The following is an 18024-nucleotide window of genomic DNA, read 5'->3' on the forward strand; positions in this document are numbered from 1 at the left end:
TTAATTAATTTGTCACATATAACAAATATAGTAGCAGTGCATGACAAATACCAGAAAAGCATTTTACTAATAGAAAAATGAAGCACACTCTCCTCCTTCACATATCCGACAAAAAAAAATAAATGTATGTTTAGTAATTGGATTTTGAATATGGCACCTACACCACAATCATCAGGTATGCCTCCACGGTAATAGCTCTGTCAAACTAATTAACTTGTACAGTTTGAGTGAAGCTAACGAGATGCGTACAGGCATCAGAGGAAGGCCAAGCTCTACAGGTGATAACCCTATTTGGCAGTGACATTTTTTAGTGTAAAGTCACACTGGCGGTGAGGAGATCAAAGAGAGAAAGTCCCCCATTGGGTCCAATTAGAACTATAGCATTGTACAGAGAAGGGGTGGCAGGAGGAGAGAGAGGAGTGGGTGGTTGGGGGAGAGGGAGAAAAAAAAAAAACTGTTGAGTTATGATATTCATAATCTATGCAGAGAGGCCTTTCCAGTACAGGTCTTCTCCCCATAGCTGTGATCTTTTCAATTTACATCAAGGGAAGATGGTCGGGGATGAAAGCAGGGCATCCAAGGCGCACAGCCCACAGAGGGCAGACATGGGGCCTCATTAAGGCCCAGCCCAGCTAGCCCCAAACAGGTTTTGAAGTGCGTCACATAAAGAGCATGAGGTCAAAGGTCAGACATAGAACAGATCTCCATTTAACTCTCCAGCTGGAGATGGTAATTAGCAGGTGCAATGATGATCCCTGCCTGACTGTAAGGGATGATACCACTGTAGGTGACACCAGGCATCTGTGTGAATGTGCGAGTGTCTGTGCACACAGTCTCCTCGGTGCATTGGTACATACTCAGACATCTATCAGGGATCCCAACTCATATCATACTCATTTGCAGAATACACAGGTACTGTACACACTATATAGACCATTTATACCAAACCCAACCTGACAAAATGGTCTTAGTTTTATCACTGCATGAGCAAGCAATATTTCAATACAAAGTGATGGTATAAACAGACAGGCCACACAACATATGAAGCCTGATCACTATTAGTTAACAACAAAACACAGAAAACAAAACATGCCAAAATGTACGAGCTGGGCTGACAATATTATATTTACTATTAAGTAAATAATTTAAAAAGTGATAAAAATCAGTAAGTGAAAGAAAAAAGTTACACACAAACTATGAGTATATATTTAGATTTTTCCACTAAATTTTCACTAGAGCATAAAAAACCCTCCCAAATAACAACCCTGACACTTGTCTGTTGTTTAAAAAAAAAAAAAAAATAAATAAAAAGTTGGATTTTCTTCTCACAAAAAAAGAATGTTTTGTTTAAGATTCTGTCCAGGGAAAGAAAGCCATGGGGACGCAATTAAAGAACTACAAAGAAAAAAATAGTTATGAAAATCTCCCACTTTCTTTTGATGTGCTGCAGTCTGAACTGTACACACACACACACACACACAGACGTACGCACAAACACACATACAAATCTGAACAAAGACACACACAGAGCCGGCGTATATTCTCACACATGCACATACAGTATCTACATCTACACAATGAGCATGTAATTTGGAATCTAGAAAATTCATTCATTCATTCCATTTAAAATAAAAATGGGATATTTTATGATTTGTTTTTAAATGAACTCCTTTTTTTGGGTCATACAATAAAACTGCACAATTATCAGGATATTACTTAAGTTGATGGGGTGGAGTCAACTACAGTCTCTTATAAGCAACCACATAATATAGCCAACTAAAAGCCTGAGGTCAGATTTTAAAAATAACTCCAGCGAATATTGAATAAAAAAAATGATGGGATGAAATACGTAAAAACAGAGAAAGACTAGAATAGATATACTATTAAAGCTTATAGTGATACATATTCTTAGTTATCCAGTATGTTGATCTGCTGTTAAGCACATGCAATACAATAAATTAGCCAGAAGAAATGAAAAAGAGTGAGAAAGCAAAGGGGAGAAAGAGTCTATGTGTGTGTGTTTTAATAGGTCTTTCTCATTGCCATGAGATTCTCCCCGGTGTGAGGTTACTTTGTCAAGCTGACCTCTTATAGCAGCTGAGCGGCTGAGTTTTGCATACATAATTAACTACAGCTAAATGTCATCTCTCACTTCAATAACTAACGCAGTGGGTGATGCTGCTCTCCCTTTTTGACTTCTAATCTGGAGTGAACCGCCGGCAGAACGACTATGTGAAAATGAAGTGCAGCTTTTAAACTCCACATGAGTAAATGAAGAGCTGCTAACGCTGCGGAGAGAGTGTATGCACAGTTCAGCGCCATTTAAAACGTAAATGTAACCTGTCAAATAATGTTTCAAAAGAGCAGATCTCAACATTTGCAGTTGGTAAAAGTACAGACTCAACAACAACAGCAAAATCAGATACTTTGCTTGGAGCATGTTATTATCCGCTGTAGCACCGAGACTGTTTCTGGTAAAGTACAGTATGTAACTGAGGTGGAGCAACAACATTCCCAGCACTCAGCTACCATGTAGTTAGTACAGCATGTGAGGGGCTTTACTGTAGGTGGCTCCGCTATACTGGGAAGACACCAGTGAAATGAAACACACTTGGCTGCATCGAAACTAAACATGGGGGAATCTGGTGGACAAACCAAAAATTTGTGAGTAGCAAAAGTTTACTTCTGTACTAGATCTGAGTGTCATTGATGTACATTCCTGGCCGACAGTGTGTAGGTGTTTCTGTGTGTGTCTGTTCGGCTGCGCGTGAGTGTTGCTGCTGTCGGCTGTACTCTGTTGTAGATGATGATGTAGATGTTGTTTTCTGGGAGCGTCGGAAACTGAACACCAAATTAAAGCCGCGATGTTTGATTAAGTGTGCCAGGTGATCTCAGGAGAGGCGCACAGACACAACCTCAACCCCCTCATTCATTTGTAAACCTCCAAATGCAGGCTTGAAATACAGGAAGTAGGAGTGTACGCTGTAAATTCCCCCCTTGATTGGGAATACAAATGATCAAATGTATGAAGGCTTGGAATGTATGGGTACACGGTGTCAGCAAAGTAGCGAGTGGCAGAGAGGAGGAGAATAGAAGGAATTAGGCTGTGATCTGAAAGAGAGCATCTGAAAATAAAGATGTAAGCTGCATTGTAGCACCTCACCTTGAATATGTGGCACAGAAAGAATAATACATGAAAAAAATTCTTCCGTCATTGGTTTGAGATCAATTGCCGGGATCAAATACAAATCTGATTCAGTCACACACTGTTTGTTTTCAGAATTAACAGACTCCTAATTTGCTATTCTTGGATACTTTTAATGACTAGCGCGGTAAACAGCTCCACCAACCAAAAGCCAATTATAACTTTATCAGCACAATCTCTGTGCGGAAGAGGAACTGTGGATCTCAGAAAAAGAAACAAAAGTACCTTGATCTTCCAGGGAAAAACTACCGTTTTTTTATTGACTATTTCTTTTCAGTGTGCTTGTCAACACATTGATTTTACTGACACAAGCGGAGTCTCTCTGAGATTATTATGATTAATTAATGGGTAAAAACTATTGAAACTTTCAGTTCAAACTTAAGCAGTCTTAAAATATACAAAATCCTGCTAAAAATGCACTACATAAAATAAAAAAAAGGATCTATTTCTCTAATAATATCACAATGTTTATTTAAAATGAGCTCAAATAAAGGAGCAACAGAATTCCTTGATCTCCATTATTTTTTCATACAAAGATACAAAAAATATATTCGTTAAAATAGAAAATGTTTAGACTGACATTCAATAGATATGATGCATGTTACAACTAAAAAATTATAAAGGGGGGAACAAAAAAATAGACAAATCCAGACCAAAAGCACAATTAATGCTGGACCTCTGGTTCTAATGTGACGTTCCAATTAAAAAAAAATTACAGAAGTTATTCTCAAAAGATTGTTGCATCCTTTTTTGACCCGTTACCAATTACTCTCTTATTCAGATCTTTCCTTTTTTTGCTAAACGGAACCGCTACTGGCATGGTAGCATTTGTAATAGTCAATAAATCTAAAATATTATGTGTGAAATTGTGGGAAAAGAACATTAAGGGGCGGGCACTAGTGGAGCCGGTGTAGGGGTCCTGTCTGAAAGAGGGCGGCTAATTCAGGACAACTGTGAACTCTGAACCTGCTAAAAGCACGGCCACTGGTCAGCCGGGCAACGTAATAGAGTCCACATGTGCTCACAGCCTGCGTTGCCATAATTAGACGGAACTCTTAAGGTTTGCTTAAATCAACATCAGAGTGCTTTGTTTTCTCTCTTAGTTAGACTTGAAATACGCAAAAAAAATTGCCTGTGGCCTTTATGTTTTACCATTACATACTTTATATATTCATACAAAGTGATGCTGGGCTTTTAAAGTGAGAATAATCTTTACTTCATGAGTCTCAGGGCTTCTGTTTCACACTGAATAAAGCTTGAGTGTTAAGTAGCCAGTGTTACAGTGAGAATTAGAGAGAAATTAATAGTTGTTTTAATAGCTCAGAAACAACACGCAGCAGTTCAGCTCAGGCAGAGAATCGCTCAGCATTAATCAAGATTTCAGGCCTCTGTTTGACAAACTGCACAATGCCTCAAACATCTCCGCGTGTGTAAACACAAACATCAAATGCCATGTGGCATGTCCTCATCACTAACAAGCAAACTAACAAGAGACCTGGAATTCCACTCAATTAGTACCTGCTCGCTTCCTTATTAATCTACTAGCCCTGGTGAAAAGATCAGAGGAGACAGGAAAAAAAAAATGAATAGGAAAAAAAACCAAAAAAAAAACAACAACAATTTGTTACAATAAATATATTAATGCCAGTGAAGCTTCCGTTTCAGGTTGTGTAATTTGACATGATATGCGGGCTATGTTCTGTCATTAGTCAGGAAAAATGGTGAGTAGGGGATCAAAGCAAAAAGGCTCTGAGCCTGCCACTTAATTTATCACACGGCAAAGACAAAGGCTTTTCTCTCTGCTTCTGTCGCTTTTCAAAAGCCCTGACTCCTTTTTATGACAAACTCAGTTTGCAGTTTAATTTAGGACTTAAGTCCCTGGGTGCAGAAAAGCAAGCAGACAGGAAGTGAGAAGATGGTACTGCAGCCAGACAGGCACACAGGCAAAGAAGCCTGAGAAGCAAACAGCGGGTGCAAGACGCGTCCATGCTGGCGGTAAGTACTCTCAGAGAGAGACAAGAACGCAGACAGGTGTCATGAAACTCAAGCAGCCAGGCAGCCAGGCAGGCGAATGGGTAGGCAGGCAAACAGGCAAAAAAGTAAGCAGGAAATGATATAAAATATAGGAGATATCACACTATTGCAGGTAGGCATTCACACACACTAGCAGTTGTAGTAGGCTGAGCAGTGCTAAATCAGGAGAACCAGAAAAGTGTGGGAGTGTGAGAAGGTCTGGAGTCTGCTGGGCAGTGGATTGAATTATATACTGCCGTTAGGGCAGGAGTTCGGTAGGCGGTGGAACCTGAGTATATACTGTTAGCAGCGTGGGTAATAGTGCGTCCACAGCCTCAGCGGGGCCTCAGTGCCTCACAGAGGAGCTTTAATACACACACCCAGAAAAACAGCTAAACAAACAGATTCCTGCTTTGACAAAGACAGGGAAGACAAGCAAGTGTGTTGTTCTGAATGTGTGTGTGTGTGTGTGTGTGTGTGTGTGTGTGTTTAAGTGTGTGTAAAACTGCAAGTGACCCTGATGCCGTGGTGATGCTTCCTGTAGCACTGACCGGCGTCAGTGCTCCATTAATTAAAGAGATGATGCGCTGGCAGGTGGCTTCACGGCCCACACTGGTAATTGGCCCCCTTCTTCCCACTCTCTCCCCCTAGAAAATCACCCATCTCTGCCTTTTCTTTTCTTTTCTCTGCCTCGTTCCCTCCTCCTATCTCTCGTTCTCAGAAACGTGCCAGTGGGCAGGCAGAAATGCAAGACTTTGTGAAATAATGATTAGAATGGATGGAGATGAAGGGAAAGGAGTTGCACATTTTCCCACAAGCCTCTGATGGTCGGGGAATGCTGTTCGCCTTCAAGCGTCATACGACGCGACGGGAGTTTACTTTAGACAGCCACAATATGAGGAGCCAGTGCAGCAGTCATTAATGATGTGGGGAGGGGACAGAGCTGTACTTTGACAAGTTTCTGCATGTGTATGCGTATGCTGTGTTTTTTCAGCGTGTGTGTGTGTGTGTGTGTGTGTGTGTGTGTGTATGTGTTTGCACATGGGCACAAGTGTGAGTATCTGAGTATGAGAGACATTGGAGGACAAGAGAATTTGCATTTATGCAAGTGAGACTTGAAGTGAAAGTGGAAAAAAGAAGATACGTGATGAGACAATAAAGGTTGAGAGACTCTGAAAGGTAGGTGTCTGTGTGTGTGTGTGTGTGTGTGTGTGTGTGTGTGTGTGTGTGTGTGTGTGTGTGTGTGTGTCTCACCACGTCACTGGGCAGGTTGTGCAGGTCATCAAAGGGACTCTCCATGGTGTTGGTATCCACATTCAGAATGACCACATCCTCCAATGATCGACTGCGCACTCTCTAAAAGAGAAAATGTGCAGTGTTATCAGCAACAGTACACTGTCTCACAATACTGAACAAATCTCCACCTGTATTATTATTAAAACATGTCAAATGTATGTACAAGTTCATATATAATTTTTTTTTAAAGTGTCTGTTTTTGCAAATAAATTATTATAAAAATCTAATCTCGCAAATTTTTTCAAACTGTACATGTTTGCTTTTTTGTTGTACCTTAAAGCAATTCATTATTTTAATTTATTTTTTTACAATACTTATTATACTGAGAGATTCCTGTGTGTTTGTCATATATTGGTTCATGAAGTAATAAAGAAAATGTAATTTTGTTAACAATTAAATCATGAAATTAAGTTAACATTTTAAAATCCCTGGTTTGCCCCAAATGTGTTTCCCAGCAGACAAAGTCATTGACGTCCTGAAGCACCAGGAAGGAGAAAACAAAGCGGTCACATTTAAAAAAAAAACAAAAAAAAAACACTGTCATTGCACTCCTTTACGATTAAAAATGAAAAATGGTGTGTAGGAAAAGAAATATTAGAACATCTTTACTATAACACACAGACTCACAAAATGAAGAACGACACTGAGAGGAAACATTTGGATTGCACAAACATTTTCCACTGCACCAAAACCTCATACATCAACAACAGCACAGTGATGCTGTGCTGTGCTGTGTGCATCCTGATGGCGACAAATTCAACAATTATTTCAGTGTGGTGCAGGATGCAGGCAGGTGTCGGGGGGTGGGGGGGAGACAGCATAGTGTGTGAATTTCTAGTTTGTCACTTTTGTGACAGCCTGTGCAGTGGAGGCTCACATGCTGATCTGGACTAATTATGTAGTGGTGGAAAGGGGGTCTGTCACGGATGCAGAGTGTGATAAATACTGCCACTGCCGCAACTGTCAGACAAATATCACACACACACACACACACACACACACACACACACATGTGCATTATAACATATGCATTTGCACAATTACACACACACACACACACACACACACACACACACACACACACACACACACACACACACACACACAGACAAACACTTACATACTAACACTTACACATGAGTGCAAATATGCGCGTGCTTGCAGCATGCATTCATACACGACAGCAGTGCTGGTGACCCCCCAGCCAACACACAGGGTTTAACAATGAAGTAGAAAAGCTCTTTGTTTGCAGATGCTTTTCTGCCTTTCTCTCTCTGTCTTTTGTACTTCTGGTTAAGAATGCACACAAGCAAGAGAGGGAGATAAAGAGAAAAAAACATTCTGTCAGTTTTTTTGATTCGATGTGTTGGAGGTGCCAAGAACTGCCTTACAGAAATTTAAAATATTTCACGCCAAAATTAAGAGCACATTTTACCATAGCAGGTGCAGCATTACTATATACATTTACAGCATCTTCCCTAAATGTTTTTTTTTTTTTTAAAGAAAATCCTTTGACCAGGACCCTGAAATTCATGATATATATATCTGAATAAAATTAGGAAACATCCTCATTTAACTGTTGATGTACAGAGTTTGTACACATATACTTCAATTTGCAACAGCGTGTATAATTATACACATAGAATAGAATGATGTACATTTATATACATGCACATTCATATGCATACGCATCCCCACAGATTAAGTAACGTACCTCCAGCAGACTAAGATGAACTCCCACAAAGTATGGCATGGGGGCACTGTGGATGAAGAGAGGAAAACAAAGCTGTGAGCAATATCAATATCAGATGTTACATGCAGTAAAGAAATATTTATGGAGGCTTCACCAGAACAGCACATTTCACACACGCTTCTGAAAAAATAAAAACTTTGATGTTGAGGATAGTCTTTCATCAACAGATTAGTCTGCAGAAATGTATTAAATTACTGTTCTGATATTTGATTATTCTTTAGCTATTCACGACATGACCTGACTGTGATATCGCTTGTGATGGCATCTGTGATTAACATGTTACAGACTGAATTATTAATTTGAAAAACAAAAATAAAGATAAATAAATAAATAAAATACTAAAAGACCTAAAAACAAGAAAAACTAAGACTATTTTATAAGTAAAATCTTTTTTTTTTTTTTTATCATCGCTGGAAATTAGATGAAAACTATTGCACCACAACAGATGTGCGGTGGCTGTATTGAAAACAATCAAAACTGTATATTTTAATTCGGCTGCACATGTCATAACATAAGCATAACACAGGCAACAAAACTGATTATCATCCATATGTTGTTTTAACCAAATCATATTCGCTGACTATTCCAAATTATTTTATCCCTCTCAAATTGGTAAAACAACTTTAAATTAACTGGTGTGTGTAGCAGGACAAACCAACACATTTGGTGTTACTGGTTTTTAAAGAGTTGAAGTTACCTGGCAAAACAGAGAACAAACAAGTTTCTCCTTCATTCTGCTGCTAATGAGTAGTTTAGATTTTCAGTCACCGAATGTGTTTCCAAGTGGTTTGTCCATTAAATTATCTATAATTGTCACACATCAGTATGCATAAATTTACCAGGAAAGACATTACAGAAAAAATACATAGCATAATGTTGCAACTGTTATTAGTACTACCTTTCTAATGATAAAAATAATATTATCAATGAAAATAACTGTCTTTGCAGGACATTTAATGGAGTTTTCCTCTGACAAAGATGGTAGATGCAGGAAGTACGGAAAGACTTGGAATATGGTCGAAGAAGCTAAAGGGTAGAAGTGTCAAAAGTTTTCTTTTTATACTAAAAAAATATACTTTGCATGGTTATTATTGTGTAATTTATACTTTATGTCATATTTATCTTCATACTGAAAGTTAGTGGCAAGGAAAGGTTGAATCATACAGTATGATTCCCATCTACCATGATGAATAAAATCAACAAAAACAGTCAAATAATAGAAACCTTTTTTATGATGAGGTTTACACAGGCAGCAATAATCGAATAGCTTTGGGTCAGTGTATTCCTGGCCAGAATGATTCAGAAGCCACAGGCTTGTAATCAACTTAAAGCAACAGCAAAACAAACAGCAGGCCTGTAGCTCGGCGCTGTAGCCACTGTCCTCTGTTTTATGAATATACATTACTGACTTTCATGAACATTTACACAGAGATACATGCGCAGTCACATGTATCGTACACACACACACACACACACACACACACACACACACACACACACACACACACACACACACACACACAGACACAGCATGTAATATTATTTAGTTATCTAATCAGTGCTTGGAGAACACCCGTGTGATTAAATAAGATAACGATGAGTCTTCACAGAGTGTTGAAAATCACATTTTACTGTCAGTGATGAATAGCTTCTCAAAGCTGATGTGTCCCTCATGGTGAAGCCCTGTACTGTACAAGCTATCAGCACTGATTCCACAAAAAACAGCTCCTTTTACATAAGCTGACTTCCCCACTCTGCGTTTTCTTTTAACATGTACAGATCTGAAGTTGACCTGAACGCACGTAGGTTTGTAGATGAGCTGTTACTTCTGCTCTCCATTCAGTTTCAATCAAGTCCATTCAGATTTGTAAGATTTGCGTTGGATGGGTGGTAATGAACCCCTGAGAGGGCTCCGATGATGAGAGCGTGGAGCTAGCACTGGCATGAAATATGGAGCAAGGTGATCTGGGTTGTTCATTATGTTGAGGGGCCGCACAGGAGAAGGCGCACCATGAGAGGAATCGTGAGAACCACTCCAAGAATTGGTGGGAGAATGTGTGAACATGTGCATCTGCAATTTTACACCAAGGTTTTAGCTGTAGAGTTCAGTGCATGACCAGCACACATGGCGTGGTAGGTGTTTACGTGCACTATGTGTCAGGCGTGCGTGCGTGTGCATGTGTGTGTGGGAAAGTGGCTGGAAAATGAGAGAAAGAAGGAGAGAAAGTGGCAGAAGAGAAACAGGGAGATGTAAACATTTATTATGATGATCCTGACTGTGTGTGTGTGTGTGTGTGTCTTTCAGAGGTGGTCAGCCTTACCAGCAATAGTCCAGAAGATGCGGGGGCAGTACAGGGATGAAGATGTGCTGCCAGTACATGGGGAAGAGCAAAGCAGCCGCACCGTGGACACATGCAGTTAACTAGAGAGAGAGAAAGAGACAAGGCGACAAAGTCAACATAACTTTCCACGACAACACAAAAACTAAGACAAAAATACCCTTCTGTGCTTCTGTGATTGATTGATTTCACTCCTAAGAACTGCCCCTCGGAAAGAACGGCCGCAAACTGAGAAAAGAATATAATAAATTTGCATTAAATACACTGTTATTCTTTCTTTTCTTGTTTCTATTGCATTTCTCAACTTATTTAACAAGGTTTCTACACTGCCAAGGTCTATAGAGAACAACAGCTCTACTTCCATCCAAGCAATACCCTCTAAAATCCTGTATTTAAAAAAATGCACACGTCTGATCAAGCTGGTTCATGTTGCGATGCCTTTTACTGATGCGTTGATGTACTTTGATTTCATTGACTTATCACTGACAAACATGTTGTGAGCCTTTAACCCTGCTCATAGACAAAAGCCCTCAGAAACACATGGTACAATGACGTGCCTACTGCTGCTGTGATAGTGATGAACACACGACCTGCAAGCTATTGTCGAAAGGAAGAGAAGAACTGAGACTGAGAGCTGGAGATCAACCAGTCGACAGGAGCCTGTCTTTAACCTCGTGACAGAAAAACAGCGGAGGAGAGGAAGATCGATGAAGAGGTGAAAAGAAAAGTATAGAAAAGACTGACATGAGGAAAGACAGCAACTTCTTTACACACACACACACACACACACACGAAACCAATGTTTCCTCTACACTGATTCTGTTGTGGTGTGTCATCACTGCAATAATATCACTACTATCGCACATGCCAATCTGAATTAAAAAATTATTTAAAGTACAGATTCATGCATCTTTTGAACACAAAAATGAGCGCAAATACCATCCCCGTGTTCATAATTAACTGCTTTTCAATTCAACGTCAAAGTAAGAATTGTGCTGCGACCTGCACAAAAGCAACAAAGGGAGCCCAAAACAGTGCTGACAGTAACCATAAAAATCAAAATTACCCCAACTACTATGACTAGGAAATTAAAGAGAAAATATGGAATAATTAACCTCTTTTTTTAACAAATAATGAGAAGCAATCACATGAAGATGACATTCCTTTTCAAAGAAGCTCTCTACATTGTCAAACCAACATTACACATAAAATTAAAGTCATTGTCTCACAGTGTCTTAAAGCAAGCATCCCCCTCTTGACATCCCATCTCATGAAAACCTAGCTATAGTAATGACCTGCAACACACACACACACACACACACACACACACACACACACACACACACACACACACACACACACACACAAGGCAGGAGAAAGAGGCTTTAGCTCATCCCCCAGATTAAAATAACATGATTAAATATGGAAAGAGAACAGAGGTCTGAGGGGCTCCTGCGGGACTTCATTAGGGCAAATTGCCAAAGAATGAAACATGAGTTAGCCAAGAGAGACTGCGGGCTAGGCCAATACCGCCGGGACCCCAGAGCAGCAGCCGCTGTTATACTGCTGCAGCTTCACAGTCAATGTGTGAAGCGGACACACACTATCACACACACAAGCACAACTACCAGGAGACCCCCTGCTCACTGACACACACAGTGTCACAATTGACCGGCCAAAAGTGGGCGAGCTTGGCGGCTGAAAACCACCGCCGCCAGAGAAAAAGAAAGAGGGCCCCACCCCTCGCAATCCACCCAAACATCAAGCCTGGACATCTGAAAGGCTCACGACAAAAAGTGTGTGTGTGTGTGTTTGTCTGTGTCCATGTGCCTCCCTCCCTGCATGTTTAACTGCATCCATTTTTCATATCGGCCAGAAGACGAAAAAAAAAAAAAAGCAATGATCTTTTTTTTTTTTTGTCTCTGTGCAATCTCTCATACACCCAGTCCCACAATAGTTAGGACTTAATCAACATTTAATTGGTGTCTTGCTCTGTGTATCTGCATATGCATATTTACACTGCCTGCCGTCTTCAAATAAAACACAACAATGCCACGCTCCTGTCAGGATTAATTCCCTGGCAAACAGTTTGTTTTTATTGTTAATTCTGAAAATAAATCAATGCTATGAATATTAATGTGTGAAAGTGAAGCACTTGGTGGAAGAGATACCATCAAAACCAACACACCCTTCTCCCTTTCCTAAAGCAATGACGGTAACAGGCCATTAAATTGTGATGAAGAGAGGTCAGCAAACCGGCTACGGGTATACATACACACATATGTACACGTGTCGCGCACGTGCACGCACGCACGCACACGTACACACACACACAGCAGAGAGCCAACAGGCGAGTGTATTCCTCCTCGGGGAGTGCGAGACAAGCCCCAGCCATTCGCTGATACCAGGAGGTAATGGCACAGAACACCTCGCTAACCAACTCCAATTATCTCCACCAGGCCTCAAGGTGAGTCCCCCAACTGGCATGATTTACTCTCAGGTTGAAAGGGAAAACAGGAGTCTCTCTCTCTCTGTTTCTCTTCTTCTCAGGCTGGGTGGCTGGCTTCAGGGAGTTGGCCGAGAGGGGAAGGGGGGGTGCGGGTGTGGGGGGTGTACTGAAACTAAGATAATGATTTATAAAGCAAATCTAGATTTCTGTTTACTTTTATTTCCTATCTCCAAAGCGATGGAGGTGGCAGTGTGCCTGAGATAAGGTAACTTGGAGGGAACTGCAGAGGAATAGTTCACATATTTGCTTCTCTAATTCAGCTTAATACAAATCCCTGTGTCCTTGTTAAGGCTTTAGAACGAATGAGGCAAAAAGTAAAAGGAAGATAAATTGGAAAAAAGAGAAATTGTACTCCTCTTTTTTTTTCTTCATTTAAAGGGGGGCTTCACATGAGAGTGGGTCATGAGAGGCTAAGGCTGATAAAATATTTGCCAGGCTGATAAATAATAGATGAGTGGAGCCAAATGGCTTACACGCTCCACAAAAGACCTGGGTGCTTAATATTCCATTCAATGGAGAATCACAGATACAGTCCCCAAGAACAAATACAGGATTAGGTGCTGGGTCCAGTCCTCGGGGACCAGGGCTCTGCCTGGTAATGAGGGGCTGCCTGCCTCTCACACTGGGTGTGTGTGTGTGTGGGTGTGTGTGTGTGTTGCGCCTTCCTCTGAGAGAAGCTAACCGATTATACAGCGACAGCCTGCTTCAAAAAACAGTCAAGGTCTTTGGTTCTGCCCTGAGAGCTTTCTTAGTGCGCTGTATCTGAGACAGAAAGTGTCCATACTAACACTGGTTTTCCCAGATCCATTCAACGACACTGAAGGAAGAAGAGACAGAAAGGGAAAGACGGGGAGACTTCAAGACATGAAGAGGAGAAGGTGATAGTGGGAGAAGAAGGAAGAATGAAGAAAAGAGAAAAAAATTTGCATTGCAACTTTGTAGTAGGTAGAAATAAACCTAAGCTCTGAGGTCACACACCAGGTTTGTCAATAACGTGTTCTGAGTGTGAGTCAGCAGCTTTGTTTCAATTCCAGACAACATACGAATAGTATTCAGTATGTACTGCATATTAAATGTTTTTGCCTATTGTTAGTTAGTGTACAAAAAATACTTCCAATACTTTTCCAATACCAATACAAAAACGATACGTGTGCGCTGTTGGATGTCAATCAAACGGCACCTTTGGAATGCCACTGACAATTAAACTTCACAAAAGAGACATTAAAATGTTTTTCCAAAGATTTAAGACTTATTTTTTTGTTCTCCGCTGTGTTCACAAAGCTCTTTTACCGTCATTAACAATTTGTTTAAATAATTTCCAGCTGTGAACAGCTACTCTGTTTCCTTTGTGCATTGCATTGCGGGACAATAATGTCCATCAACAGCACACTCTGTTTTTGGTGTGCGCACTTGTGTGACGGAGTACTTAATTTTGTTTATTTGTTTTTGTTTGTTTGTTTTGTGAACATACCACATAGTTCAAACACTCTAAAAAATTAAGTATGAATACAGCTAATATGATTTTTATACAGGTATAATACCAAATTATGACACACAGATAAAAGAAAAATGTTAATTATATGTGGGCTGCAAACAAACTATATTCAGCCATATTCAGATGAGCTTGTCCCTCTACATTCCTGAACATCAACACAGCCCTTCAACAGTGATGTTTCCTTAAAGAACTAGACCCACCAGAGACCTCAGATCTTCTCAACACTGCAACTCTGAGCTCTGCAGACTCTGTCAGTAAGCAGTGTGTTTCCACCCACACCATTCCTCTTTACCTGAGCAACTGGACATGTTGAAGTGAAACACAGACAGAAAAGAGAAACAGCTACTGTGGGGGCCTTCATACACCACTTTCACATATTATTTTACATATAAAAAAGGGGCAGTACAAAGGTGATTGTGAATATAGCCAGCACCCATTCTCTCTGCTTACATGCTCTTCTCAGATGAAGAAACTAATTGCATGTGTTAAATTACAGGGAGGGCAGAGTGCGAGACAAATAGCTGCTGCTGAAGGCAACGGAATTCAATTTGACAGGAGGAATGGCATCAACAGAGTTGTTCTTGACCTCCTCACACCAGCCTTAAACACTCATTTCCCCTCCACAAGCCTTTCATTCCAACTCTGTCCCTACGCACTCTCCAAATCCTTGTTTCCCGGTCTCATTTTCATCCCAATTCTTCATTCCTTATTCTGTTTTCCCCCTCTCCTCCTGCTGTCCTTCTGTCCGTTGCCACCTCTCCCTCGTTCCTCCTGTTTGTTTATCGCTGTGTTAGCCTTTCCCTCTCCCCTCCCCTGCACCGAGTAAGTCGCCAATTACCTGCGCTCTGCTTTTCCCTCTGTTGACAAACACCGATGTCAGGCCCGGCACAATGCAGGTGTGCCACAAACAAGTAGGTGGCACAGGGAGAGAGAGAGGGGGCACACAGGACAACGCAGGTAACAGCTAACGCCAGGCCTCCCACACATGCACACACAGTCACCGACTCGCTCACAGAAAGACATACGGCATAAGGCACAAACACCTGTGACTGCAGAAGACACACACAAACAGATGCATGCAAAAAAAAAACAAAAAAAACACACACACACACACACACACACACACACACACGCAAACACCAACAACGTGCACGTATGCACATACACGGCCACAGTGGCACAACACAAACGTTAAGTCAGACACATGGCATGGGGCTGAGATAAGTCTATTGAGGGGAAGGGAGGGGAGGAGGGGGGAGAATGTCCCGATGTTCTGCGGATGCCCAACAACAGAGAGAGACATTAAGACACCCAGGAAGAAGGAGGTAAAGGCAGAGAGAAAGAGAGGTGCAGACTGCAGAGTGAGTGAGAGACAGATGGACAGAAAAATAATATGTCAGTGAGCAGGAATAACTAAGACAGAGAGAAATAGAGAGAAGTCAGGGAAAGAGAGGAGAGGAAGAACAGAGGAAAAGGCAGGAAACAGAGAGACAGCTGGCACTCTAGGGCATGGTGGATGGATAGCTCCTTGTTAGCATAGGCCTGACAGGCTGATGAGAGGGCTGCTGTCAGCTGGTGCTGGGGCCGAGCTGTGTGAGTTTGGGCGATAGGCAGGGCAGAGGCTGGGCTCGAGAGCTGGGGGGCCTCGGCAGATGAAAGACACGGAGGGCGGTGGGGCGATGGTGGTGGTGGTGGTGGTGGTGGTGGGGGGGTCCTCCCAACTGACTAGTTAGAGGAAGGGCCGATGCAGCCCTATTATACGGCCCTGTGACAAGGCTGCACGCTCGGCTGGCTCCCGCCCCTGCGCCACCGCCGACCGGCCTTTTAAAACAGTGGTACCATTCACCTCTGGTCACGAAACAGCAATAAGTCAACTGACGCATTGTTGTAAGATCATGATTTATTCCTTTGCTGTTGGCTGCTTGCGAGACGCGCCGGCCATGTACCGACAGACTGACACAGTGGGTTCACCGGGGGCTTTAACACAGGCAGCACCTAGAGCAGGCAGAATAAATGCAGTATTTCTGTGTGTGTGTGTGTGTATGTCTTTCGCTCTCTCTCTCTGCTCTTTCCTTTGCCTGTTTCTCTCTGCTTGGCTGAGAGGCTGGACAGGCGGAGGTGGTGAAAAGCAGCTGGATGGTACTAACGATGTTACTAACAATACCCTCTCTCATACATCCTCTATCTGTGGCAAGCAAACTATAGGAATATTACCTGTCTATCCAGTGACTGCTAACACTCACTTTAACAAACATTTTGACAAACTCTGACATTAATTATATATTTCTCATCCTTTAAGATATTTGATCACAAGACAGTGGTGTGGATAATGAGCTGCGCTCTTTTCAGTTAAGTACATATACATAACTGGCTTCAAGAATCATGGCAGCCATTTCCAGCTGAACTAGGAGGTCAATCTTCCAAACAGCAAAAAATAACGCATCACAGGAGCAGTAATAACACTAGGCCTGCTAGTAATCCCAGTGGAGATGTGAAAATACCTTTGTACTACAGTGCCTGACATATATCGCTACCAAACCAAAACACCTCTCCCCGAGGAAGATGGATGGATAGACAGATGAGTGGATGAAGGATTGCAGAGGATAAAAGGCTCACAGAGGTAAAGGTCTGATGTGGAAGCTCTTAAAATATCCTGTCGGCATATATTTGTTAAAAAAACAAGCCAAGATTTGTCTCTGAGCCGCAGAAAACTGTAAATCACAGACTAAAATCACCTCCACCCCCTCTTCCTTCTAAAAAGAAAAACACCTTCACCCTTGAGTCTGATAATTTACATCGTGTAACCCTTGTGTCACAGCACTGTGTGTTGCCTATACCCCGAGTGGAAGTGCTACTGGTCTGAAGAGCTGAGGGGAGACAGGTGAAACTCTCTGAGGGCTGGGTAATTTTTTACAGCTCATGCTGATTATAGCTCCTATGGGATACCTTGGTACAGTCTCCCCCAGAACCCATCACCACCACAGGCCCCTCCGGCTGTTCAGTGTTCTGCAGCCTTGTAGATACAGAGGCAGGACCAGCTACACTACAGATACAGATAGGACTTGGATGACATCACTTCCCTCTTCCATCTCATCTGTCATAAACATTTGCCTCTGCCTCATCAGTCTCAAAGATAACAGGGGGAGGATGGAATGAGGAACAGAGGGAGGAAGGGGGGAGAAAGACATCGAGAGATTTCCTCCCTCATGCAGACAGAAGTGACTTTAAATTATGTGAGCGAGCTAAGACACGTAATAACGGATAATTTAAGGCTTTGTGGCCATTAATATGTTGCAGTTACAAGACAAACAGTCAAATATAATCCAGCCTTAGTACGGATTTCACAGCTTGTCAGAGCTTGGCGATAGTGCGGCTGTCTTGACTGCAGGATGCCAGGGTGGTGAGGGGGGGTGG

The 18024-nt window shown here is 41.7% G+C and overlaps 1 protein-coding gene across 2 annotated transcripts in view; it reads right to left on the minus strand.

Moving 5' to 3' along the window:
- dennd1b (DENN/MADD domain containing 1B) overlaps positions 1-18024 on the minus strand; it is a 105475-nt gene that overhangs the window by 32818 nt on the left and 54633 nt on the right. For both annotated transcript variants that reach the window (XM_087173926.1, XM_023406029.2), the window contains 3 exons: positions 10589-10689; positions 8229-8274; positions 6473-6574 (listed from right to left, as the gene is read on the minus strand). In XM_087173926.1, coding sequence (XP_087030052.1) covers positions 6473-6574; positions 8229-8274; positions 10589-10689 — 249 coding nt within the window. The remainder of the gene's footprint in view (positions 1-6472; positions 6575-8228; positions 8275-10588; positions 10690-18024) is intronic.

This window comes from Seriola lalandi, unplaced genomic scaffold (genome assembly GCF_002814215.2).
Source record: "Seriola lalandi dorsalis isolate HSWRI2012SDOR001 ecotype SW California unplaced genomic scaffold, Sedor1 jcf7180002054293, whole genome shotgun sequence".
NCBI classification, from domain to species: Eukaryota; Metazoa; Chordata; class Actinopteri; order Carangiformes; family Carangidae; genus Seriola; species Seriola lalandi.